The sequence below is a fragment of the Rhamphochromis longiceps genome, linkage group LG10 (genome assembly GCF_057381845.1).
Source record: "Rhamphochromis longiceps isolate RC_006_pf linkage group LG10, R_longiceps_female_GT1.1, whole genome shotgun sequence".
NCBI lineage: Eukaryota > Metazoa > Chordata > Actinopteri > Cichliformes > Cichlidae > Rhamphochromis > Rhamphochromis longiceps.
The window spans coordinates 23,061,369-23,087,573 of record NC_140566.1 but is presented as its reverse complement, the minus strand read 5'-3'; the positions used below and the strand labels follow the sequence as shown (position 1 = coordinate 23,087,573).

General features: G+C 38.0%; 1 protein-coding gene across 1 annotated transcript; it reads left to right on the top strand.

Moving 5' to 3' along the window:
- The first annotated feature begins 1,676 nt into the window (after nucleotides 1–1,676).
- On the top strand, nucleotides 1,677–22,254 carry LOC146660941 (uncharacterized). Its single transcript, XM_085421668.1, has 10 exons — nucleotides 1,677–1,745; nucleotides 3,310–3,474; nucleotides 3,601–3,843; nucleotides 4,420–4,536; nucleotides 5,103–6,140; nucleotides 6,234–6,389; nucleotides 7,751–7,840; nucleotides 8,456–8,772; nucleotides 10,093–10,153; nucleotides 22,000–22,254. Exons 1-10 carry the CDS (start codon nucleotides 1,677–1,679, stop codon nucleotides 22,252–22,254), a joined length of 2,511 nt encoding a protein of 836 aa, XP_085277794.1.
- Nucleotides 22,255–26,205: the final 3,951 nt, after the last annotated feature.

Genomic DNA, 26,205 nt, shown 5'->3' with positions numbered 1-26,205 from the left:
ATAATCATTGTGTATGTGCTTTATTGTGTGATCAATTTTGTGTTGGTTTTACACACTGCAATCAGACCCCGTTAGCCACGCTACAATGCTGTGACTATTTATGTAGCCCCCTGTTGTATTAATATAGGATGCTTATTAATACAAGCAGTGAAATTAATTGTTCTATGCATGGCATGTTTGGAAAACAAATACAGGATGACACAGCTAAGCAATGTCATATGTTGCTCAATGAATTATGTATGTATAATAGATAATCCACGTTTTTAATTTTACCTCAATATTTTATAAATATAACCTTTATTATTTGTTACTATAATCTAAAAATATTGCCTATCAATCATATAACTAAACAATACATACACATAATGCAAAATGTTGAGAAACAAGCTTAAGCTTAACAAGCAAGTTAGCTTAAAGACACAAAAAAGGCTCAAAATTGCAGGTCTTGGTTTATTTTTTAATTATTTAGATGAATTTGATCGTCCATAGACCTGTTTAACTGACTGACATTAGTCTTGAATTCAGCAGTTTGGCACTGATTTCCAAATGGCATTAGCTATGCTACTTACCAAACTTTGTAACCGACTTTGAGGGATCACTCGAGGCCTGGAGTAAAGCTTACATGGGGGGAATAAATTGCACAGACTTAAGTTAATTCTGTTCCCATGAAAGTCAATAGCAGTTCTGTCACTTTAGTTTATGCCTAGTTTTGTTTCAGTTGAGTGCACAGAGCAGGCTGCTCCTGTGTAATCTAAAAGAACAGAGATGCCAATTGCCCTTAACACCTACTGGTTTCAAGATATTTTAATAATTTCCAGATATTATTTCCTATCAAAGTGCAATCAAAAAATACTGGCATCGGCCTGTAGTATAAATTTGAAAGTCTTAGGTTTTTTTCAGAAAATGGTAAATGGCCTGTATTTATATAGCGCTTTACTAGTCCCTAAGGACCCCAAAGCGCTTTACATATCCAGTCATCCACCCATTCACACACTAATGATGGCAAGCTACATTGTAGCCACAGCCACCCTGGGGCGCACTTACAGAGGCGAGGCTGCCGGACACTGGCGCCACCGGGCCCTCTGACCACCACCAGTAGGCAACGGGTGAAGTGTCTTGCCCAAGGACACAACGCCCGAGACTGTCCAAGCCGGGGCTCGAACCAGCAACCTTCCGATTACAAGGTGAACTCCCAACTCTTGAGCCACGATTGCCCCTCGTGAAAGCTCCTTAGTATCTGTACTTGTGGGATGAATTTGAAAATCCCACATTGCTCCTTTCTCGAGTTAGTAATATGCGACCTTGACCTTGAGGTCGAGGTTACTGCGATTCAAACTTGTCTGAAATTCTTATTAGATGCACCTATGGTATCAATATCAACATCCTACACTGAAAAAAATGTTTTTTTGGCCCTGTAATTATTATTTCAATTAGCTATATAAATTTTACAAAAAAATACAAATTCAGTGCTATTACTTTAAAATAGCAGTTTTTCTTGTAGTGCATTACTTGAGGATTGTTTGTAATTATGTGTCCTCAGTTTTGTATGTAAATTGAATCATTCGATCCAAGTAATATTCACTAAACCAATTCATTGGCTTAATTAGTTGATATTTCCAAGTAAAATGTAATGGAGTGACATCAGTGAATATGGCCACCTTCTCTGCATTCGGAGCATGACGTCAAAGCCCCTCCCCACATTTGAGCGGTCTTTCTTCAGACATACCATGGTTCACATTTCGACGGTTGGCAGACTTGACGGAAATGGGAAGAAGTAGAACCATGAATGTAAGTTTTAAGCGGAACAAACTTTGTACGTTCCTGTTGGCTCACCTACTTAAGTCAGTTTCTCCGCACTGAAAGAAGCTGCGCTAGCAAATAGTGTATTTTCCTGCTAGACTTGCTGACTAACTTTCCTGGCAGGAGGTATGTCCAGAATTTCCCACAGCACTTTACAGCTTAGATGGCCACCTAAACAACACACGCCTGCTGCCTTAACTAACGTCTTTGTGAATAAAACGACCATGGTCCAGTTTAAAATAATTGCTGCACAGCTGCCATGAGGTGTATTTTGAAAAATAACAAAACAAAAAACGATATACGCACTCGATTTCACTCAAGTCTTCATATTGACCTGTTTTAAATTTGCCACCGAACTAACATATGTAAAAAAAATAATAATAATAAAAAAAAAAAAAATTAATATCAGTGTGCATCCTTGAGTTAGTAGAAATTAGTTGAAAAGCATATAGATAACCTTTTTTCTTTTTTTTTCTTTTTTTTTCTTTTTTTTTTACAGAACATAGGACCTTCTGACTGCTAATTTGAACTCCACAAGGTAAGATCAAATTAGTAACGATTAGGTTTAACTTGTCACATAATTTGTCTGTTTAAGGTGCCACAACATGAGATGGATGTGTAAGATATGTAGCTTTGAGTCAGAGAAGAGGTTGGGATTGTTAAAACACTACAGACTAAAGCATGGAAATGGTGGTCGCAGCCAGTCAGTCCCTTGTCTTCACACTGATTGCCCTTGCTCGTTTAAAACATTTAATGCCCTTAAGACCCATTTGTCTCGACACCATGTGAAGATGGTCACACAAAGTGGACCTCTTTCATTTACTTGTCTACTTTGCTGCTCTGTTTTTTTTAATTCAGAGAAGCAGTATTTTGAGCATCTTAACAACCACTTAAGGAAGTTTGAAGTAGTTGCATGTGTCTTCAAAGACTGCAACTTCAGTACAAATATTTATTCCACCTTTGCTACACATAGACACAGAAAACACCAGTCACACACCCTTGAGGATTTTAAAACTGAAGTATTAAAAAGCAAACCTAATGAACCCATGTTTGCTCAGGATGAGACCTATGTGGAAGAGAGCTTAGAGCTTTGGGATGGGGAACCACAGGAGTTGTCTCAAGATATAAAAGAGAAATTTGGCCATCTATTTTTAAAGTTAGAAAGCATGTTCAATGTCCCAAACAAATGCATTGATGAAATAGTAGATGAGCTTCAGTTTATATCCACCTCTGCATCTGGTCCACTTTTAAGAGATGTGGTGGTGTCCACCTTGAAAAGCCATAACTGTGATCTGGATCCAGCCATTATCTCAGATTTAGTGAAAAATCTTTGTGAGACACACCCTATAAGTACTGCCTTGGGGACAGGTGGCCCTTTCACAACTTATTACAAGAGAAGAGAATTTATGAAGAAGCATTTTTCAGTTGTTGAACCAGAAGAACACATACTTGATTAAAAAAAAGGGCAAAACCTTCCAGTATGTCCCAATATTGCCCTCCTTGGTGCAGGTCCTAAGTAAGTCTTTTCAAGAAAACACATTTGAAGGTGAAAAAAAAACTGAAAATGACTTTAAGTACCAGACATTTCGTGATGGATCTCACTATCAAAACAACAAGTTTTTCTCTGTAGAGGAGAACAGAGTGAGTCTCATCCTGTACATTGATGACTTTGAGGTATGTAATCCTCTTGGGACATCTCGAAAAAAGCACAAAGTCACAGCTGTCTATTGGGTGTTGGGAAACATTCCGGTGCAATTACGTTCCACATTGACATCAATCTACCTTGCAATTCTGTGTAAGGCTGAAGACACCAAGCAGTTTGGATTCCAGCGAGTTTTAGAGCCACTGTTAACAGATATCCAAAGCTTGGAGAAAGATGGTCTTTTTGTTCCAGCGTTAGGGAAAGCCATTAAAGGGACTGTGGTCAGTGTGGTGGCAGATAATTTGGGGGCGCACTCTGTGGCAGGATTTGTCGAAAGCTTTGCAGGGTCATACATCTGCCGGTTTTGTGTTGGGGAGCGATCCAAGTTTCAGTCCAATGAAGTGAGATCTGGGTCTTTTCATCAAAGAACCAAAGATCAACATACACTGCATGTACAGACAGCTGTGTCTAGTCCAGATCACCCTCATTGTTATGGTGTAAAAAAACAGTGTGCATTGTCAGAAAAACTTGAGCATTTTCATGTTACATCTGGTTACCCTCCAGATGTTTTACATGATCTGCTGGAGGGTATTGTTCCAGTGGAACTGGCTTTGGCATTTGATAACTTGATCAAGAAAAAATATTTTTCTCTCATGGAACTGAATGATGCCATTTCCAATTTCCCATACAAGTGGAGTGATAAAACAAATCGCCCTCATCTCATTCCTGCTAACTTTTCGACTCGAAAATCAGTAGGGGGCAACGCACATGAAAATTGGTGCTTATTACGTCTTTTGCCTCTGATTATAGGTTTAAAAGTACCCCAACAAGAGCCTGTATGGCAGATGCTGATGACACTGAAAGACATTGTGGACCTTGTCATGTCTCGAGCCCATACTGAAGAAAGCATTTGCTATCTTGACAGCATCATTTCAGAACACTGAAGCAGATTCCTTGATGTTTTCCCCCAACATAAGCTCATTCCCAAGCACCATTTCCTTGAGCACTATCCTCAGCTCATTCGGGAATTTGGCCCCCTAGCTGCCCTCTGGACAATGAGATTCGAGGCCAAACACAGCTTTTTCAAGAAGGTGGTAAGACACACTGGTTGTTTCAGGAATATTTTGCTGTCTCTTGCAAATAAGCACCAGCTCATGGTTGCATATCATCAATCACATTCTGTCAAACCATCACTTGCGGTCACAAAAACAACAGAGGTCTCTTTAGATGTGCTTAAGGATGATCTAAAAGACCTGGTGAAATGCAGATTCCCTGCTGTTACAGCTGTGCATGTTGCCAATAATGTGTGCAGTTTAGGCACCAACTATGCAGTGGGAATGTTGTTGTGTTGTGGTTCCACTGCAGGACTGCCTGACTTTTCTGAAGTGTTACAGATAATGGTGATTTGTAACAAACTGACTTTTTTCGTGAGACAACAAAATACATGGTACAATGAACACCTGAGGAGTTATGAGCTGGAGAACACAGGGAGTGTGCAGTTACTTGAGCAAAGAGAGCTTAAAGATTTTTATCCTTTGGCTTCATACACCCTTGCAGGAAGACGCCTGACAACTTTAAAGCACCACATTTGCCTATCTTTTTGAAATGTGAGGAGAGAAGCTTGTGAATAAATGTCTGTATTTCTCTTCTGTTGTTGCAGCTTCTTCCTGTTGATATGGCACCCTCAGCGAAACTGCGGATAATTTTTGGGGAGGATGATGTCCACAAACTACTTTTACCTGCAGGCATCCCAAGCACACTTCAGGACCTCAATGATGTTCTTCGAGAGACATTTGATATTACAGGACCATTCACTGTTATGTACCAGGACATGGATTTCGATGGTCAGTTCTTCACTTTGACCTCGATTGAGGAAGTACAAGATAAAGCTAACCTCAAAGTAGTAAAAACTGAACCAGTAATCTTAAGTCTCACTACTGTGGACATGTCAGAAGTCGAATCTCCAGTTCCACTATCTACAGAAGCAAGCTCCTCCTCATCTGTATGCGACACAATCCTGTTGTCCTCCCCAGATGAGAGTGGACCATCCTACAGGTCTAAGCCATGGCCATTTAAGTTTGAAATACCAGACTTCTCTTATGATATAGACCTTGCACTGGAAGCAGGAAAGCAAGCTTATGAAAATGATGGCACACTTTTGAACAACCCAAGCGTAACTAGTAGCATTCTTGAGAAGCTTGCAGAGACTATATTTGGCTTCACAGCATATCCAACTGGTGTCCAGATTTTAGCTGTTGCTGAAGCCTTGGTAGCAAAATACCCATGCCTCAAAGAGCCAGGTTCTTTTAATGGCCTATATGGTTGGCAACAGAGGATAAAGTATAAAATGGGCAACTACAGGGCAAAGTTAAGAGGTCGCCAATTAGCCATTCCAGAGCTCGAGGTGAACACACTGAAGAGACGATGCTCCAGTGAAGAGGGTTCACTTAAAGGCTTTAAAAGGGCCAAAAAAGCTGAAGTCAACTATCTGCCACCACTGCCATTCGGTGAGACTGAGGAAACCTTAGAGATGGATAGACTAGATTTGCTGAAGGAAATGAAGAAGAAGAACAATGAGAGGGCAATTAATGAGAAAATGGAGAAGTCTTTCGCTATGAGAAGAAAAGAGGTTGTCAAGGATTGCCCCGCAATCCAAGACCTCTTAGAGAGGTGGCCTTCTCTGTTCTGTGAAAATCAGGTAAATCCAGTTCTTGTTCATGCAGCAACTAAGTGTATGTGAGATCTCATGAGTCATCTTTGACATGATTTTGTGTTTTATCTCTCATTTCAGATCAAAGAGGAGTTTAAGCGAATAACCACAATTCATCTGGAGCGAACGTTTTTGTCCAGATTGGACAGGTACACCACCAAACTCCTGGAGATATTTCGAAGGAAGGGCGGGACTGCAGGGACCAAAATAAAACCAATGTTGGACTCACTCAATAAGGTAAAATTTTAAATTATTTTAATTACATAATCTAATGGAAAAGATGAGGTCATACACACTGAGAATGTATCACTCTTATTTAAAGGACAAGTTGACAAGTTTGTTATTTTAAACTTAAAGCTTTGTTTTCAGATTGTTTATGATGAAATCGAACGATTTTGATTGAAATTTGGACACATGCTGCTGGCCCAAGCTTTTTTGGTTTCTGTGGTAGCACACCCCCACCTCCACAATGGCTTCATACAAAGACGTGAAACTCACCGAGTGGTCAGGGGTGTTCACTGATATGTTCACACACAAATCGTTGCAAAAATGCTTTCCAACAGGTGTTTTACCATTTGTTGTAAAACTGGACCTATTTTTTCAAACGCCTTACACCTGTACATTCTTCCGCCGAGAGCTTGAATAATAGAATGGAATAGCGGCGGACTAATACCGTACATCACAGCACATCTAATACAAGTCAATGGAGTTGGACAAAAACTACAATAAAAACCAGTTGGAAAGTATCTTTTGCAGCGATTTTTGTGTGAACATATCAGTGAACACTTCTGACCACTCGGTGAGTTTCACGTCTTTGTAAACGACAGTTTTATGCATTTTAGGAAGGATTGTTCCAGTGCACCTATGAAGCCATTGTGGAGGTGGGGATGTGCTACCACAGAAACCAAAAAAGCTCGGGCCAGCAGCATGTGTCCAAATTTCAATCAAAATCGTTCGATTTCATCATAAACTGAAAACAGGGCTTTAAGTGTAAAATACTGAACTTGTCCTTTATTCTGATCAGTGTCTGTGTTGGCTGAAACTGTTCTCCTGATCCTGACACTGTGGCCACAATTAACAATTTATGCACATGATTGTCTCTACAAGTGTATACAAACCTGTCATCTCTCCCTTAATATGCGCTCAAAAGCAGAGAAATTTACAGAATTTTCAAAGTGACCCTCTGAGTGCAGCGAGATCCCTTCCTGCTGCCCATAGACTCCAATACAATTATTTCACAAAATATTACTCTTGTGTGTGGGAATTCCTGTCCTTGACTGGTTAATATTGTGATAGGAGGTACTGATATGTTGCAAAAAATTCATTTGCATGTCCAGTGATGAGGCAGAAAACTTTCCTCACTGGGCAGAGACAGTTTCTGGACCCACAGATTATGACATGCACTGGACTCTTGTCTTAACACACATCGTTGAGAAATTCATGTTAAGTTGTACACTTCACAACGTTAGAATGTAGCTGCAGGCTTACATTCTCCATGGGTAACTTTCTGTTTACATCTGTATGTGCTGTTATGTATGTATGTTACATATGTTATGTTGTGTATTTTCTGCAATAAATTTTCTTTTTGGGTTTAATAGCATCATGTCGATGGCAGAAGGGACATTATCATTCGTTGCTTAGTTGAGTATCTTGGAGAGAGTGGAGAGGAGCTGATCAAAGACCATCAGGTATCTGATGATCATAATGACTGTATTAAAATTGTCTAACCTTATAATCTGGTCTTCACTTGTGATGATATATTGAAGGTCAAAGATTCTCTACACTCGTGATGTTTTTTAAAAAAGACTCAAGATTAATATTTTCAATCAGGCTTTTAACTAATTTCTTAAATCTTTATGCTCTTACCCTTTATTTTTTAAATCATATTTAATCTTTATCTTATCTGCCTTAAACTTTAACTTGCCTTTTGTCTGGTTTTTTTCTGACTATTTAACGATCACTTATTAACTTTATTTTATGAGCAAAAGAGTATTTAATTTGATTATACCTTTATAACCTATTTTAATGATTTAATGGTTCTGGTCTACCAACACGCGTGCCGTCCCATGGACAGCTCCAGGCTGGATGGCCCCCAAAAGTGATTTTCTTTGTCTCAGGGTCAGCCTCTGTGAAACACGTTCTGTAACTTTACGTATGAAAAGTGCCATATGAATATTGTTTGATTTGAGTATACTAAATTGAGTATACCTCTTTTTTATTTTTACATTTTTTTTCTCTTAACCTTTTCTTTTACTTGGAATCTATTCTAGTTATTTCTAATTGTGGTTTGTTTGTTTTCACAGGAGGACGTCAGCCAAGAAGCATTGAAAGAGGACTGCAGTAATCACATGATGAAGATCATCGTAATCCATCCCAATGTGGCACAGGAAAACCAAGATCCTGTGAACGTGTCGGTCATCATTGAGGGGACAGAAATTCTGGAGGACTGCGGAAGTGTGACAAATGCTTGCCTCCTGCTCATGGGTGTCATCTATGCTGTCAACTTAAGTTACCCACTGAAACTGAAATATACGTTTGAAGTATTTCAGAAGCTGTTTCTTGAGCTTGACATCCTTAAAATGTCACCAAAGGTCCAGTCCCTCCACAAGAAACTTTTAGCGTGAGTGTTCCAGTATTATTTGTGCTTTTGTCCAGTACAATTAATTTGTTTGCATTTTGTCTGTTTTCTGACAGTAATTTCAAATGTTGCTCAGTTTTATACAAGTTCTTTCTGTCCTGAACGTTCTGAGAATGTCTGCAAAGGTAGTGATTGCAACTGTTAATGGACAGAGTTGATGTATGTGTTCTGAAAGTTGATTAGAAGAAAGGGGACAGTGCACACTGAGTTTTTGAATAGCATGTTTTGTTTTTTTTTTGTATATGTGTATATGCTCTGTTTTGAAATTTGCGATCAAGAAGTTCTATGGCCATGTTTTTTGTGGTTATAATGTTATGTAGATATTTTAAATATATCTATGCCATTTCAACTGTGAAATAAAAGTGTCTCTTAAGCTGCAAATATTTGTTTTGGAAAATATTGATTTATTATTTAATAGAATAATAAGAATATTTATTCAATTCGATTAATATTAACTAGTACATTCATAATAAATATTACTTAATAATTACATAGAATATAACAAAGAAAAGATGAGTAAGAAACACAAAGAAATATCAGCAATGTTCACTTGGGTTTTGTAATTGGATGCAATGGTATTCTGAGTAAAAGTTACAACCTATAGATGAGTATTGCCAGTGCAATTTACTTGTGTATTTCACATAAAAAATAGATGGTTCTAGTAAGTAAATATTACTTAGAAATAGCCCGAGTAAAGATTACAAGCACTTTCTGTGTGGAAAAAGTTGCCTAGCTTTTTTTAAGTAAATGTCACTCCAATTTTTTTTCAGTGTAGGTGATTTACATCTTGGGTTTTGCAGTCACAAGATTTTCAATAAACTTTACATATTAACCTTGACCTTGAGGTTGAGCTCACAAATTCATATGAGATTTTTAGAAGTTGCAGCTATGGGATGAAGTTGAAAATCCTGCTTCACCTGGTTATAGAGTTATCGCATTTGCAAACTTGGGTGTACATGCCACCCATCTGAAAGGGTGACAAGAATACCCCATCAGCCTTTTACTGTTGAGGGGTAAAAACCATAAGATTTTCGGTTTGTTTTGCCTTCAAGGCCATGTCCTTGTGGAACACTGTTAGCATGACAGCTACCTTTAGAGTACTCCTCAAATGCTCCATAATTATGATTCATTATGTTTGCCTACTATCTCCAACTTTCATGGTGAGGATTCCTAGTCATACATTTTTTCCAGTTATGGACCAGAAACCAGACAGGAGTTTTCAGAACAGTCTGCAGTGGCAACCTTCAAGGAAGGTGCATCATGAATGCAACCAGAACCGTGACTTCTTATGTTCCACTTCAGCACCCTGAAGAAACTGAGGAAGAACGAGCTGAACTATGGTGAGTACCAGTGGGTTCACACGGTATTATAAAGTTACAGGACTTTTTTTTTGGGCACAAACGATACTAACTCACTTCATTCTCTGTCACAACAAAATCCAATTGTGGGGTTTGCTTTTATGACACTTTTTGTGCCTTTATGCAGAAGATGCAAAGTGCAAGTGGTCAGAAAGAAATTTCCACATAGCTATCAAAAGATCTAAGAATATAATCTCCAGTGAAAGCCACAACTGAGGAAACCTATCAGGAACACATAGGATCATTTTAAACCAAATATGGTCATCATATTATTACTGGCAGATTTGTGAAACTTTGTGATTACACGTCATTCAAAAAGGGTCTGATCATATACACTGACACCAGATTTGATAGATTTTGAGCGTGTTAGGTTGCTTTCATACTGCTGTGATTCTCACAGAGCAAGTAAGAGCTGTGGTAACTCTTACCAACGTCTATTCCATATACAACAGTTCAACCACTTAATTATTAAAGTTGTTTTTCTTTTTTTTTTTTAAATCGCTGAATTTAGATTTCAGTTCAAGACTTTATGATCATTGAGGATGTTCCACTTTACAAAAATCAGTGCAGCTGATCCATTTGGCACCCTTCTACAGCTCCTAGCTGTAAATAATCCAAAATAGTTGCTGCAAAGTCTGAAATAGGCTATGTTGTCAATAATGGGAACAGTGAGAGCAACATCAAATTGAATTCTAGCTAATAATGATGAATAGCCACCACACAGAAAATAGAGAGAGCCTGACAAGAGAAATCTGGAAACAGTCTGTTCTCTTTGTGCAGACCTGTTAACTGCTGCCAAGAAGGCCACCAGTGATTTTAAGGATGGAGAACACTGGAGCCTGCCAACATGGCAGCCCAGTTATTACCGTGTATGAAACCTGAAAGCTTAGTGTGGCTCTGTGGAGAGCGTAAGGGGTCGTTGTTAGGTTGGCAAGGTGAGTGCTGTTGAGAATAAGATACACTCAACTCCCCAAGCATCAAATCAGGGTCAGCAGCTCAGAGCAGACAGCTTCAAGCAGACAAATGTGTTACTTTTTCATGCGGAGAGCTCATTAGTTCTTTAACCTGTTGTATAGTGGTAAGAAATACAAAATTAATGTCAACTCAAATCCTTACAAATTGTAATCACAGCAGAAGTTCTTTTTTTCTCTCCATTATGGTGAAAGGCTTTATAATGAGCAGAAAGAGGCAGGGCTGGACTGGGACAAAAAATCGGCCCGGGCATTTTGACTAGAGACCAGCCCACCAAAAATGTGACGTCATTCAGGGGTAAAACCGCAAAGGATTCTGAGAACTTGTGGCAAGAGGTACTAGCGCATGCAGGCTTTCAATTGAACTCAGTTACACAGCGATAAAAAGAAACACAAAAAATGGCAAGAAGCTGTTGTATTATTAACTGCAATAGCCGGTGTTGTGCCAAAAAGTGATTGTCTGCCAAAAACTGATTTCTGGTATTGGCCAAAAACTGATTGCTCGTATTTAAATTGCTATAAGTAACTTGTTGGGTTATAATATGTGAAACATATTATGAGACAAACTACAACTAAACTGCCACTATGACCGGCGGCCGCCTCGGGTCTCTCCTCCTCTTGCCTCCCCTTTCCCTTATCCACCTGCTGGCCTCCACCACTTGCTGATGTTGCTAAATCTGTGGAAGCGGCCGCCGGTCATAGTGGCAGAGGAACTGAACTTCAGGTAAGAAGTTATGACCTGCTGTCTATCTGTGTCAGATATAAACCAAGTTTAGTTGTAGTTTGTTTTACTTTTTACAGTCGCTTAGAATAACTGGTACTGCGTTCTAGCTAGCATGACGGAGTTTATATACTGCTGGGCGGGTGCTATGAAGTTACTGATAGTAAATTTTATTTTATGCTTAAGGTTAGTTTCTCAAACTCCTCAAAATCTTAACAAATTGTGCCAATCCTTACATGTTGCACCAGGCTGATTTATCATCAAAGGTGGAGAAGTCTGTGACAGAGGAGACAGAAGAGCAGCAGAGAGAGATGGAGCAAGAGAGAGAAATAAAAGAGCAGGAGATGGAGATTGAGATGGAGAGATGACTTTATGTCATCCATGAGGGATGCATTTGACATATGTTTCACATATTATAGCCCAACAAGTTACTTATAGCAATTTAAATACAAGCAATCAGTTTTTGGCAAATACCGGAAATCAGTTTTTGGCAGACAATCACTTTTTGGCACAACACCGGCTATTGCAGTTAATAATACAACAGCTTCTTGCCATTTTTGTGTCTCTTTTTATCGCTGTGTAACTCAGTTCAATTGAAAGCCTGCATGCGCTAGTACCTCTTGCCACAAGTTCCCAGAATCCTTTGCGGTTTTACCCCTGAATGACGTCACATTTTTGGTGGGCCGGTCTCTAGTCAAAATGCCCGGGCCGATTTTTTGTCCCAGTCCAGCCCTGCTGACAGCCCTTTGTGCCAGTCAGCCATGTAACAGAAATTTCAGCTTCCACTTCTCTTTTTTTAGTTACTAAAAGTACTGAGTCAATGATTTTAAAATGACCTGATACTTGAGCCCGTTTAAGTAGTTTCTGAATTGTAAGCCAATCCCAAATTGCTGGAAAACTTTGGGAGAGCTACAGTTAGGTTTTTTTTTTTACCTGTTTACTGAAACATATTTCAGTTATAGTTATATAATAGAAATAGACATAATGTGTAGATGCTCAGCCTTCATTTGAGGGTATCCACATTCGAATTGGATGAAGTGTTTAAAGGTTTCAGCTCCTTAACATGTTCCGCCCTCTTTTTAAAGGGACTAAAGTAATTGAACAATTGACTTAATGCTTTCATGAGCAGGTGTGGCAATTCTTTCATTATGCCATCATGGTTTAAGCAAACAAAAGGCCTGGAATTGATTTAAGGTGTGGTGCTTGTATTTAGAAGATTTTGCTGTGAACAGACAACATGCAGTCAAACGAGTTCTCCGTGCAGTTGAAAAAAGCCAGCCTTAAGTGATGAAAAAACAGGAAAAAAACATCTGAGAAATTGCTGCAATGATGTGTAAGTCACTCATAAGCCTCCAGAATAAAAAAAAAGCTAGATTGGACTTTGCTAAAAACATGTAAAATGATGATGGACAGAAGCAGCCGAATTAATTCTGGGGTGTTCAGAGACATACTATCTGCTCAAATGCAGTTAAATGCAGTCAAATTGATTGGGCGCATTTCATAATAATAATGGATTGCATTTATATAGCGCTTTTCAAGGCACCCAAAGCGCTTTACAATACCACTATTCATTCACTCTCACATTCACACACTGGTGGAGGCAAGCTACAGTTGTAGCCACAGCTGCCCTGGGGCAGACTGACAGAAGCAAGGATGCCATATCGCGCCATCGGCCCCTCTGGCCAACACCAGTAGGCAAGTAGGGTGAAGTGTCTTGCCCAGGGACACAACAACCAGGACAGAGAGCCCAGGGATCAAACCAGCGACCTTCCAGTTACAGATGCGATTCCCAACCCCCTGAGCCACGGTCGCCCAAATACAAATGGACAATGACCCAACACATACAGCAAAAAAGTGTAATATTCCTGAATGGCCAAGTCAGTCACTGATCCTGACCCAGCTGAGCACGCATTTTACTTATTGAAGACTACACTTCGGACAGAAATGCCCACAAACAAAGAGCAACTGAAAGCCGCTGCAGTGAAGGCCTGGAAGAGCATTAAAAAAGAGGAAACCCAGCATCTGGTGATATCCATGAGTTCAAGACTTCAGGTTGTCATTTCCAGAAAATGGTTTTCAATCAAGTATTAGAAAAGACCATTTTAGTTTCAGTTACTTAATTTGTCTAATTACTTTTGACCCCCGAAATGAAGAGATTGTGTTAAAAATGCTTTAGTTCCTCACAATTTTATGCAATCTTTTTGTTTAATCCACTGAATTAAAGCTGAACGTCTCCACTTCAACTGCATCTGAGTTGTTTCAAATAAAATTCATTGTGGTAATGTACAGAACCAAAATTTGAAAAAAGTTGTCATTGTCCAAATATTTATGGACTTAACTATAGAGTGGAGAGAATAATAATTTGATTCCCTGCTGAATTTGTAAGTTTGCTCACACAGACATAAACAGTCTAATTTTTATGGTAATTTTATTTTAATGGAGAGATGATATCAACCAAAGATAAAAACAAAAACACATTATACATTACATAAAAGTTATAAACTGATTTGCATGTCATTGAGTAAAACTGTTGTAAGTATATAAGCAGTGTTGGGTGTAACGTGTTTCTGTAATCTGTGCTGTTCTCTAGAAAAACTAGTTCCCAATAGTTTCATTCTTCTGGATTGTTAGTCTGCTTGCCTATCAATTCTGCTTATAGGTTCTACTTGCTAATCAGCTGTCCTGAAAGAGGAACATAGCTGCCTAGTCTACAGCGTGGATATTAACATTACTTTTATTTTTATTGTACATCAGGAGGAAGCCGCAATGGTAAAGTGCAAACTGCATTCGGGACAGAAAGAATGGGATTTTGCTGCTAACACAACTTCAGGTATTTGCAAGTATCTGCATGCTAATGCTAAGCTAGCCAAAAACCCATTGTGATGTTAGCTGAGTGCATACCGAGCCCAGCCCAGCAGCTAAAACCCTGAACTTTAATGAGCAACAAAAGTTTTGGTGAGCAGTGAATCCTCTGTTTCTACACTGATTTTAAAAAAATTGTTCTGTGCAATATTGGTAATACATTGTCTTTGTCATGTCTTTAATATGCTGCCTAGTGATGGTGGTGACTCTAAAAGTAGAGCCAATGAGAACTCAATGAAAACCCAATAAGAATTGACAAGAGAATTGATAAGGAATTGATTCGATTAGTGATATTGATCATGAAATCGAAATCTTATCAATTCCCAACCCTTATTACCACATAACACTGAAGCATTAGCAAAGAGGCATTTTCCACACATTAACCACATTTGGCTTGGTTAAGTTTACAAGTACAAAATAAAACCTGCTTTTTTTGACATTCACCATTCCTAGGCTGTTTCGGTATTAACAATAAACAATGTGTTTTCATTTAAAAATAGACAAGACTGGACAGCTACAGTGCCACACCATTAAACCCTTGGAAATACCAATTAGGTTTATTCCATTCAGTGGTTTCACTGCCCTCAGTGTAATGCTGATAAAAATGAAGCTTTTTAATGGCAAACCAACCCCAGGCACCTCCGACATGTGATGCTTTCTTGCTACCACTGAGTGACAAATCGGACATAACAGTGCAAACTATTACGATAGCATGGCTGAGCTCTCATTTTCATCCATCCGTTTAAATTGGCTTAGTCAGGAATGAGATCTACAAGAAGTTAGATTTATCTGCACAAATTCAGCCAATCACATTTAATGTATTCAGTGATTAGGTCTGTACCCTAAAGAGATATGAATGAATGGAACAGACATTTCTGTTGACAAGGCTTCAGTGTTGTGGGAGAAATATTATAACAAGGCTTAACCCCATGATCTCCCCAATCCAGATGCCTGGGTTGTTGAAATTATATTATTTTCATGGTTCTGATTCCATTTCAAGCTATCTTTCCCAATGTTTCTGCCAACTACCGTAGGACACCAATGCACTATGCCAAACAGTAATAGCCCCATGTAACACAGCCATTTATAAAAAAGACTTAGCATTATTCAATGTACAATTTCCGAGCTTTTAGATATGTATTGGATAGATGACAATCCTTTCTTAGATGCCAGAGCAAATGGTTTCAATAAAATCTACCTTTTTAAATAACTGTGGTTTATTACTTAATGGTCCTTATTTTCACAGTTTTGTGTTTTTGTTTTGTTTGATGTTTTAATTACCAACGTAATTGGTAGTCTATGAAAAATCAAGGAAAACTCAAGTGAAAGTTTATTTTAATAAAGCATCTGAAACGACCTCAGATGACCAAAGTGCTTTGAAAATTATGTCAAATATACATATAATTAACAATCACTAAAACTCCAATAAGTACACTAAAATATGCAATAAAGCTTAATAAATCATCATCTGATAACCAATAGTAGAAATAAAGAAGACTGTTTGCACGACAAAAGTCAGAATACCCTACTGAAATCAAGCAACAAGTACATTTTTAACAGTGGTTTAACCCTTACAAAAATAAACAGGTCAAATTTGCCCTGTTTACAGATTTGACAAAAATAACCTAAATTTAATTCATTTTGCCTGAAATGTTATGACTTTTCCTAAAGTGAACCAAAATGCACAAGCCTGAAAACATTTTAGTATATTTTAGTATATTTTGCCTTGATGCATCCTCAGTCATCCAGATAAGTAAATCCCAAAAGGTTGATTCTGTTTATCTGGACGTAGCGTTTTGAGTGGGAGAAACGTTTCGTCACTCATCCAAGTGACTTCTTCAGTCTCAAAGAGACTGAGACTATGATTTGCTATTTGTCAGGTCACATTGCTGCACTCACTATCCCGGGTTTGTTTGTGTAAGCGTTCTGATGCCGGCAAATCAAACAGTCTGTAAATTAAGGCAAACACTCAGTTACATGTTTCTTTATATTTTATTATATCACAGATTAAGTAATTTGTTCATACTTACTTTGTTCTTTCTTTTCAGTCTTCATGTGGGTCAGGTGTGGGGAAATGCCCGCCTAGCATTTCCTCATTTTAAGTTCTGATGATGTCACGCATGACATCAGCAGGTCGAACCAAGTGTAGGGGTTTCTTTTTCCATAAAAATGCTTCCATTTGTTTGTTTCAAGGTCTAAAGGAATTTGTTGGATCTTTTTCTTTTCGTTAATACAGCCATTTAGTTGTGTAAATGTGCTAATAAGAAGTGTGAGGATTGTGTCTTTTTTTAATCATCTGTGTAGAGTTTTAGATCCCTCAGTTCAAGTGAGTGGTACTTCCTGGGCTAATTGAAGGGAAATTGATGGCCCTGTTTAAAGCCAGATTCAGCTAAGAGAGGAGAGGTAAGCTGTGTTACCAGATTCATGTACAGTTGAGTTTTGTTAATTGAGTTACTTTGGGTGGGAAGTTTTGTTAAGTTACACATTAAACTGAGTTCACTGTAAATAAATTGCTCACCTCTGGAAATCCGAAATGTCTGCATAGTCTGCTTCCCTACCACCTTCCTTGACGTTCAAGTCCGACTACCTCACAGTACAGGTTCAATTAAGGTGGCACCAAATTATCGAGTCTATAAAGACCAAGTAATACAATTTTTAAACTGGATCCTGAAATGGACTGGAAGCCAGTGCAGGGAGACCAGTACATGTGTGATGTGATCTCATTGATTCTTTATTCTAATTTGTACAACCTACAGGCACTGATCAAGATTGATCAAGGCCAACATTGAAGCAACTTAAAGACTTAACTGAAAAAAAGCTTGTCTATATCATCTGTTTATCAAGTTCTAAAAGCACAGTTAAAATCAAGTAAATTCAGCTCAGTTCGGTTTTATTTATATGGTAGCAGCTCACAACAGCAACATTAAGGAGCTTGATCACACCAAGGTTCCTTGCAACTGAGTGACAATGAGAAGCTAAAAAACTGAATGCACCATTTTACCGATGTAAGAGGGTTCTCCAAATAACATACATTTTTAATTGTTCAGGTTAACTAAGTTTATTTCCATCCACAATTTTACATGGCTAAGATAGTTTACCATGGAAGCCTGGTAAATAGATGAGCTCGATGGTGATTTGCTGATTATAATGCTACTGCTACTCCTAGCTAGCTAGGTGGACCCGGGTTTGTTCAGATTTAAATGTGTCGGGGTATACTTTGGTGTTTATGCATGTGAGAGTGTAACTTTTATTCTAGAAGAACTCAGTATTATGCATGCAGTCAAAGCCTATTCACACAATACAGCTGCTAGCTTAACTGACTGACTGGTAAGTAAATGACTTGCTGCATTCAGTCTAAAATAAGGCATTTTTAAAATATTCACAAATTCCACAGTAAGTACGTTATCTATATAACTAAATACATGGAAGTTCAGATAATCACAGAATTTCAGACATAAAATAGAGCGATACACTGTCCAGTTTTCTTTCTAAAGCTTAAGTGCTAGCATTCTATCCTCAACCTTATTCTTTAATGTATCTTTTTAGTTACAGCAGTTTGTTTCCATATCTGTGTTGCGGTAGGTGCATTGTCCTAGATTTCTCTGAATCTCATGTAACGATAAAAGTTTAATATGTTTTCATTTACATTCATGAATGAAACACTAAGCCACTTGTTCCTGTGGGCAATGGCTTGTAGTTTTACCAAATATTTTAGATTTCCCCACATAATCTCTTACCTGCCATGGGAAAGTAGGACATGTTTTTACTTTGTTGTACAGAAAATGGAACGCAAAAAGATGAACAGTGCAGTGTATTGCATTTGGTGACAAATACGTTATTGCTTTGCGCACAGCAGCAAACAATCCAAGTGCTGCTTTGGAGAGTGAGCTGTCACAGTCCCCGCACCCAGACAGCATCACACCATAAATATCAATAAAAGAGAGAAAAAGAGTTGTCCTCAGGGAGAAGCAACGAAGGTACATGAATTAAAAATGTCACCGATAACTTTTGGAAAAGGGGAGCAGGTCTGCGGCATGTCTCTCTATTCATTCATGCACAAAACAGATTTTGCCTTCAGGGAGTTAAAATTGTTGAATGCGAACACCTGTCACCTATAATGGGAACAACTGGATAACCATCAATCAAGAGCTGATTTTTTTTAACTAAATAAATTTAATGAACAAGTTGTCACAATAATAAACCACTCAGCTAAGCAGGTTATTATTTAAAAAAAAAAAAGAACACATATTGCATTGAGAAAAACTCATCATGTAGCCATTTTCACATGTATTTTTCTCTAATGGTTTTAGCTCTGCAATAAAAACTTCATGTGGACATGAAAATAGAATTGTTTTGTCAAATGAGAACATGCCCAAAGCACGATAAACAACTGAAATTAAATTTTACATCATATTTTATTTTATCTACAAATACTGTGACTAATGGCTAAGCTCCTAGTGGAGTGTTATATTAAACTCCAATTGAGATGCCGTAAAATAATGATGATTAACGATTGTCAGTTTGTGTATCTGGAAGCTTATTAATCAAAGTGTAACTCCACTTGCTGTAATGTATCATCTTTAAAGTCACAGACACAGGCTTTAATTAATAGCATGCTTGCAGGGCTTGCCCCTTCTCCAAAGGGTTAAATGCAAAAGCCCATCAAGATATGAGAACAGCTTGAACCCAAAGACCTTATCAATTAGCCGTGTTATTTCCCTCTTAGGCTCAAAATAAAATGGCATTAAGAGTCACACCTGGTAAGACAGATGTGTTGATGACAGTTATCTGGCAGCCTTTTGTCTTCCTCTGGTGACTTCACCTCTGAGACACACTCATAACTGAGACAGAGCAGCAGGTCGACTGGTTATTTATCAAATGCTCTGTAACTGAGAGGCTGGGAAACTAAACCTTAACCTGTTCTGTTATTGGACTAAAGAATTACATGTCTTTTTCCTCTCAAGGTAACTGGCACACTTCGATATTACTGAAATGAACTGGGGTTAAAAATCACAGCTTTTAAACTGGCTGGTCGAAATGGGTTTTCTGCAGATTAGTAAGAATTTCATTTATCTATTTAGAAAATCAAAACATTTCTTCCCTTATGATTTTGCATTGGCCAGGCTAGCCAGAATGCAAAAGGACTATGTGAGTTTTTTATGTCCCTTGACCTATTTCTCCTTAGCTATTCATTTATTAGCTATCCACAGGAGAAATGTAGCTGCAGACCTCCTGACCTTTGCACCATTTTTGTTGTTAAGTCTCAGGCTTTTCCTTTCCATGTGGTTTCTCCTGTGGTTAACAAGCCATTTATTACGTTCTGTGTCCTTTCCCACTGGGAAAATACATGCAGCACCTCCTGACCCACAGCTCATTTTAGCCCGATGGACTCTGGGCCTAAAAAGAAACCTTACCATAAATTCATAACAGAGATGGTGGACTTGTAGGAGGGTATTTATGAGGCTCAATTGTCTTCCAGGCAGACAGTAGGGAGGCTTCGAGAGACACCTTTCTGACCTGCAGATTGATTTAGCAGTGCAGCCTACACTGTATACCCAAACTTCCAACAGCACTCTTCCAGCACAAGCAAACATGCTTAAAATGGGAAATAGCTCTTTTGTTATAGGAAGAAAAATAACATATATGTCCTGAAGTTTCATCTCATAGACATTTTGTTTCCATTTGAACAGTGTACCTGCAGTGCTTTGACACTGCACACTGTTTACAGCTCAGTCAGCTCCAACCCATTGCATTTATAGTTTTCTGTTGAATGTAATATAGGGAGTTTTTTTTTTCTTCATGTTGAGAAATAACGTGTTAGTTTGTGTACTTGGTTCTTATTGTAGATTTTCACCCTATAATTATCTTTAAGTATTTAAGGTTATTTCAGATTATTTGTACACAATGTACAGACTGGAGACAGGGGAAAAAACTGAAACCTTTATCGCTAGACTGGTGATTTTGTAACTATGTTATGCTTTGGGACCATGTCTCTGTAAATCAATGCAAAGTTATTCTAAGTTATCGGTTTTATTGAATGGCTCCTTATGGAAGTCAGCTCTTCCAGTATATTAATGGCCACATCCATAAGTCACAACAGCTCAGATCTCAAACCCAACTGAAAACCTATTGGAGATTTACCACTAATATGTTAGACATTGCTCTTCACCACCATTATCAACACATTAACTGTGTATATGTCTTTGGGAGTAAACATCTTTAAAAGCTGCAGACTGGCCAGATCAATGCAAAGGCTCAATGAAAGTGTACAGATGCAATTTCTAACATACCTTGAAAACACTTTACTAATTGTTGCTAAATGTAATAAACTAGATATCTCATTTAGTGTGCTACTGATGGGTAGCAGTCACACTCACCCACTTCAGTTGATGTGTAGCAGCCAGTTACTGGCACCAAGGTGTGTAATTATCTATTTTAGCTGCCCCAGATAGGAGAATGAAGACAGCACCAGTACCAGCCATCTGGCTGTGTGAGAACTCAAGTCTCTGCTGGCAGAAACACAAATGTGTTTTCACCGTCCCCACTCAAACACCAACTGTAAAAACCTCCGCTCTTCTTGTTTTACAGATTCTGCATTTGTCACAGTCACTTGGACTGTCTCAGATTTTGTGTGCGCCTTTATTCCAGCTGCCAGTCAAATGGCCAGCGAGGCTTGTTTTACTTCTCCTGGCCTGACAAGCATTTATACTGTAGAATAACACTGTAATTTGCAGATGAAAGGCAAGTTCTTTTATATCTTTGCCATTCTCAAAATGATGTCCCAAATTGATGTCTCTTTGTTAAATTTTGGCAACAATTTAAATGCATGGACCTTATGGTACATTGTGTTAGTTCTCTATCTGCCCGTTTTGTGTTAGGTTACGCTGTCTCTTTCTAGTAAAACTTAGGGGCATCCAGAATGTTGGGTTTTCTCATTAGCATGCAGCCCTTCTATCATAGTCCTAAACTCATTCTTGAAACTGACTTTAATTGGAGCACATCTACACATGTAAATAATGCATCACCACATATTGCATAATTTCTGAGGCGGTGGCCGAGAATAACGTTAACTAATTCTAGCCTGCACACAGGCACTTTACATAGTTTCACTCAGGGGACTGATGTAGAGACCCAGAGGTCTCAAAATATCACATTATGCCAATAATGAGACCTCCATAGAAGCTGTGTTTTTTATTTGCAGTGGGATTTGGAAGATGGGGGAACATCAGCCTCAAAGACTCACTGTAGCCAGCTTCTCCACAAAACTGTGACATGGTTGACATTTTGCTGCCCATAGATGCCTGTAGTGGGGAAGGTTGGCACTGTCCAGGACTTGGTGGTGCTCTGGGACATTGTCATTGCGAACACTACATCACCCTGTGTCAGCATGTGGGAAATGAGGGTGCCTACAGAGCAAGATGTTTCCTGGCTCTCGCCTTCTGGTGGTCACCTCTGCATATCCCGGCCCACTCTTTCCCCTACACCCTCATGCAACACATCACTCATACACAGAGTCTCGATGGAGGGTTGTGGGTCACATAGGTCACAGTAGGTAGAGCTATTCACGTGACTCTGCTGGCTGAACTGCGTGCCAACCTACCCCTGTCCATGAACACCACAGCTTGCCGTGCAGCAGTGTGACATGCAGTTTCATTTCTTTAGATTTTGTTTCCAAAGAGCAAGACGTTTGGCATTTTTAAAGTGATATTTGAGCACTGGCTGCTTTTTCACTCTTTTCAGTGCAGTTCTTGTACCTGATCATTTTCAGAAGAATAATTTGTTTATTTGTTGAACTGACCTGTGATGCATCCACACTTAAAAAGGCAACTAACTCAAGGAATGAACCAGTGAATATGTGAACCAGTGGGGAAAAAAAGTACCTTGAGTATTTTGCTGTCAAATGCCAATGCCAAAGATATCACTGCTTGATAGGAATAAAAAAAGTATTTTTCCACAACAGAGATGTTTGCTGAAGAGCTATTACCTAAAATATGTATATCTTCCCATTGTGTGAAACGTGTTCTTAAAAAAAATCTGGACAAGTGGAGGACAAAGACGAAATGGCAGGCTTTCAAAAATATATATATATATATCTATAGCAGCTGAATAGAAATATGCAAATAAAAAAAAATAAAAAAATCCCGCTATTCCATTCACTGTTAACCAAAGTCTCACTGGAAAACATCTCCAAGGATGGGTGGCTGTCAAGAAGTGGGAAGGGAAACTATCTGAAAAGACTGAGGGATGCCAAATTACACAAGAACTGAACTAATCTATATACATATATTTCAGTTGCATTTTACTCAAAATTATTAATAGTCAGCATCTAAAGCCATCTGTAAAACAATGTGGAGCTCTGTCATGGTTTAGTTTCCATTTCAACCTGTGGTGTTGGAGGTCTGGTCAAAATTGGGAAAATCATGAATGCAGAAAAGTACATTAGGATTTTGATTCACTATTACCATATCATCTGGAAAGCATCTGATAGGTGTCGGCTTCATAACAATGACCCAAGCACACTCCTAATGTGTTTGGGATCTTTGTACACCTGAATAGAAGAACACAACTCCCCCGACCTCAGCATTATTAAAGCATTGTGGGATCATCCTGACAGAGAATGTCACAAACGGCAGCCAGAATCCAAAAAAAGAGCTTTGAATGTCCTTAAAAAAGCTAAGAAAATATTCCCAAAGACTACAAAAAATAAATCAAGCAAATTTGTCAGAATTGAACAAACTCTGTTTTTAACTTCTGCTTTTACCTTATACACTGTATTTCCATATAAGTTTTTGCATTTCAATAAATCACTGCACCTTTTTCCTAGCAAAATATAAAGAAATGAGGGTTGGCTCAAAACACAGTACTGTAATTCAAAAACAAACTCCTTTACACACAGGAAAACACAACCACTCACTGACATTCACAAGACCAAACTTGCCATTTTGATTGATCAACTTCTCTCTTAAGCTTTTCTATTGAAAGCGCTGATCGCTGAGTAGAATCAACTGCATATTTTAAATGCCTACACAACAAAACAATCTAGACCTGCTAGGGCTGTAACACTGACTCATATCCTGTAATGGTTAATGATAAAGTATATCACTAAAAGCCTTATTTTATCTGGATAAATGCACATTAGTACAAATATACCGCGTGGGTATAATGTGCAAAGGTCTTTAATTCTAAATTAGATAGATACAAAACCTCCTGTAATCATTCGGCTTAATCAAATTTAACCACCACAATTGCTACAAAATTACATTTGACACTTTGACTACATATTGATAACAGTGTAAAATGTAAACTTCTCTTAACGGTTTATCATTTTAAACTTACTTCTATATATTATGTAACATTAAGACAGCGTCTTTCCTTCAGTGACGCTTGCAGCATTATTGGTGGTTTATGAAAATGTAGGTAAGTCCCAAAACACTGTTCTTTGTACTAAGGTTTAAAATAATGAGGTAAACCAGAACCACTGTTTATTGAATTTCACTTAATTTGTTCACAACTCAATCAAATTGATGAGTTTTACAATTATTTTTACAATAACCACCACTGTTACAGAAAATGGACAGGATTATGTAAAAGTTTCATTATTTTCAGTCATCTTTATGGTGTGGGACATTTGACTTAAAAGGTACTATAATAACTGAAGACCTAAGCAAAAATCGAAGAAGGCAGGTAATACCAAATGTCAGATGCAGTAGACCTGCATTCCTGCATTCAGACCTGGGTAAAAGATGGATGTCGCTTTTAACCCTTAAATCCTTCAGAACTACAGTGAGGAAGATAAGCTGGAAGTGAGAAGGTTACAGGCTATGCACTCACAGCCACCATAACTGTAAATGCCACTACAGAACTGTGATTTTACTTGACCACTTGAAGGCGACGTGATGAAATGTCAAGCACTGTTCTCATTACCTTGATGAGGCAATCAAAAAGCCGTAAAAGTTTCTGTAATCATTTTCTTCTCTTTAAAAATCCATCAATCATCAATTACTCTTGTGTGTGTAGTATACATTGTGGATGTAACCAATATACCGAGTCTCTGCTGATCATAACTGCAGATGTTCTGTCATAAACTTCAGACGTAGACTTTCTTGCTTATAACGTACCAGGTGGTTGTTGTCTGTTATCAGCAGCAGCTGCCAGTACCCAAGCAGTCTGGCAGATGTTTCAAAAAATAAGAAAAAAATATCCAAATACTGGGCCTGACACCTTTAGTGGTTTTGTAAGAGGCAAGGAGAATGTTTCACAAAGTGAGCCTACTGAAAGTTGCTATATACCTCAGTCTGACTGACCTGTCTTAACAAGCAAGTTTCTTGTGAGTCTTCTTTAGTAATTTATCTGCCTGTATAAGATATTATCATTACTTCTCTTGCTGTACATATTAGTAGTGTCTCTTACCTGACAAAGTCCTTGTGGACACATTTTTTTAGAATGTAAGATGACAGTAATCTGTAAAAAGGTTAAAAAGACCTGTCAAATTCTAGAGTGAGTGGTCTTCTTTATTAATTAAAAAATGTTTTGCACAGCATTTGGCTCCACCAAATTGTTTACAGCAGAACAAAACCATATGTGATTTTTATGCTAAATTCTTACACCTGTACTAAGTTGCATACTCAAAAAAAAAGAAAAGAAAGACTTTGACATAACCTTCAACCACAGTAGTCCTCAGGATCCTTGTCTCAAACTCTCTGACCGTCTTGAACTCCCAGTCCGAGCTGAGGTGATTTACATAATTACAAAAACTCATCTGACCCAGTGAAGGTGGTGTGTCAACATAATGTCAGAAAATAATTTCCATCTCAAAGACCAATAACAAGGGGAATGGAAGAGAAATAGCAAATTATACAAACGCCTTGTAAGAAATTAGATTATAATAAAAAATAGTTTCTATGTAAAGTTACATGTAAAGTATATGTGATATATATTACAGTATATTACATATAGTTTCATAAAATGAGTCACTAGTATTTTACATGTTTTCTTATTACATTTTCAATAAAATGATCAAGATTTTTCACATAAAATTATAAACAATAAAACACAACTAATATAAACAAACATCTGAGCAATTACGTTCAGGATCACAATCACGATGGCTGTTTATCATTAGATTTTATAGACCTCTTTTGAGAAATGTTTTCTTTTAAGCTGAAATTGATATTAAATGTTGTATGTAGTTTTTTAGTATCAAACAGGTCTAATAAATTTTCCAAATTTTTTAACATTAGGTGAAAAATACCAAATCTGGACAAAATAAAAAAAAGTGAGAAAATAGATTTGCTATTTAGAAAATAATGTTTTTGGAGTTATTAAAGTAAAATATTAAACAGATTTTGCAAGGTCAACAAATATGGCAGCTTCACATTTCATTCAGCTGCTGAATGATGATCACAGATCATTTACGATGAAGATGTTTTTTTTCTTTGTTGGTTTTAATGATATCAAAGTCTTCTAGAAACAAGTCGTGACACAATGCAGAAGTTTTGGTAGC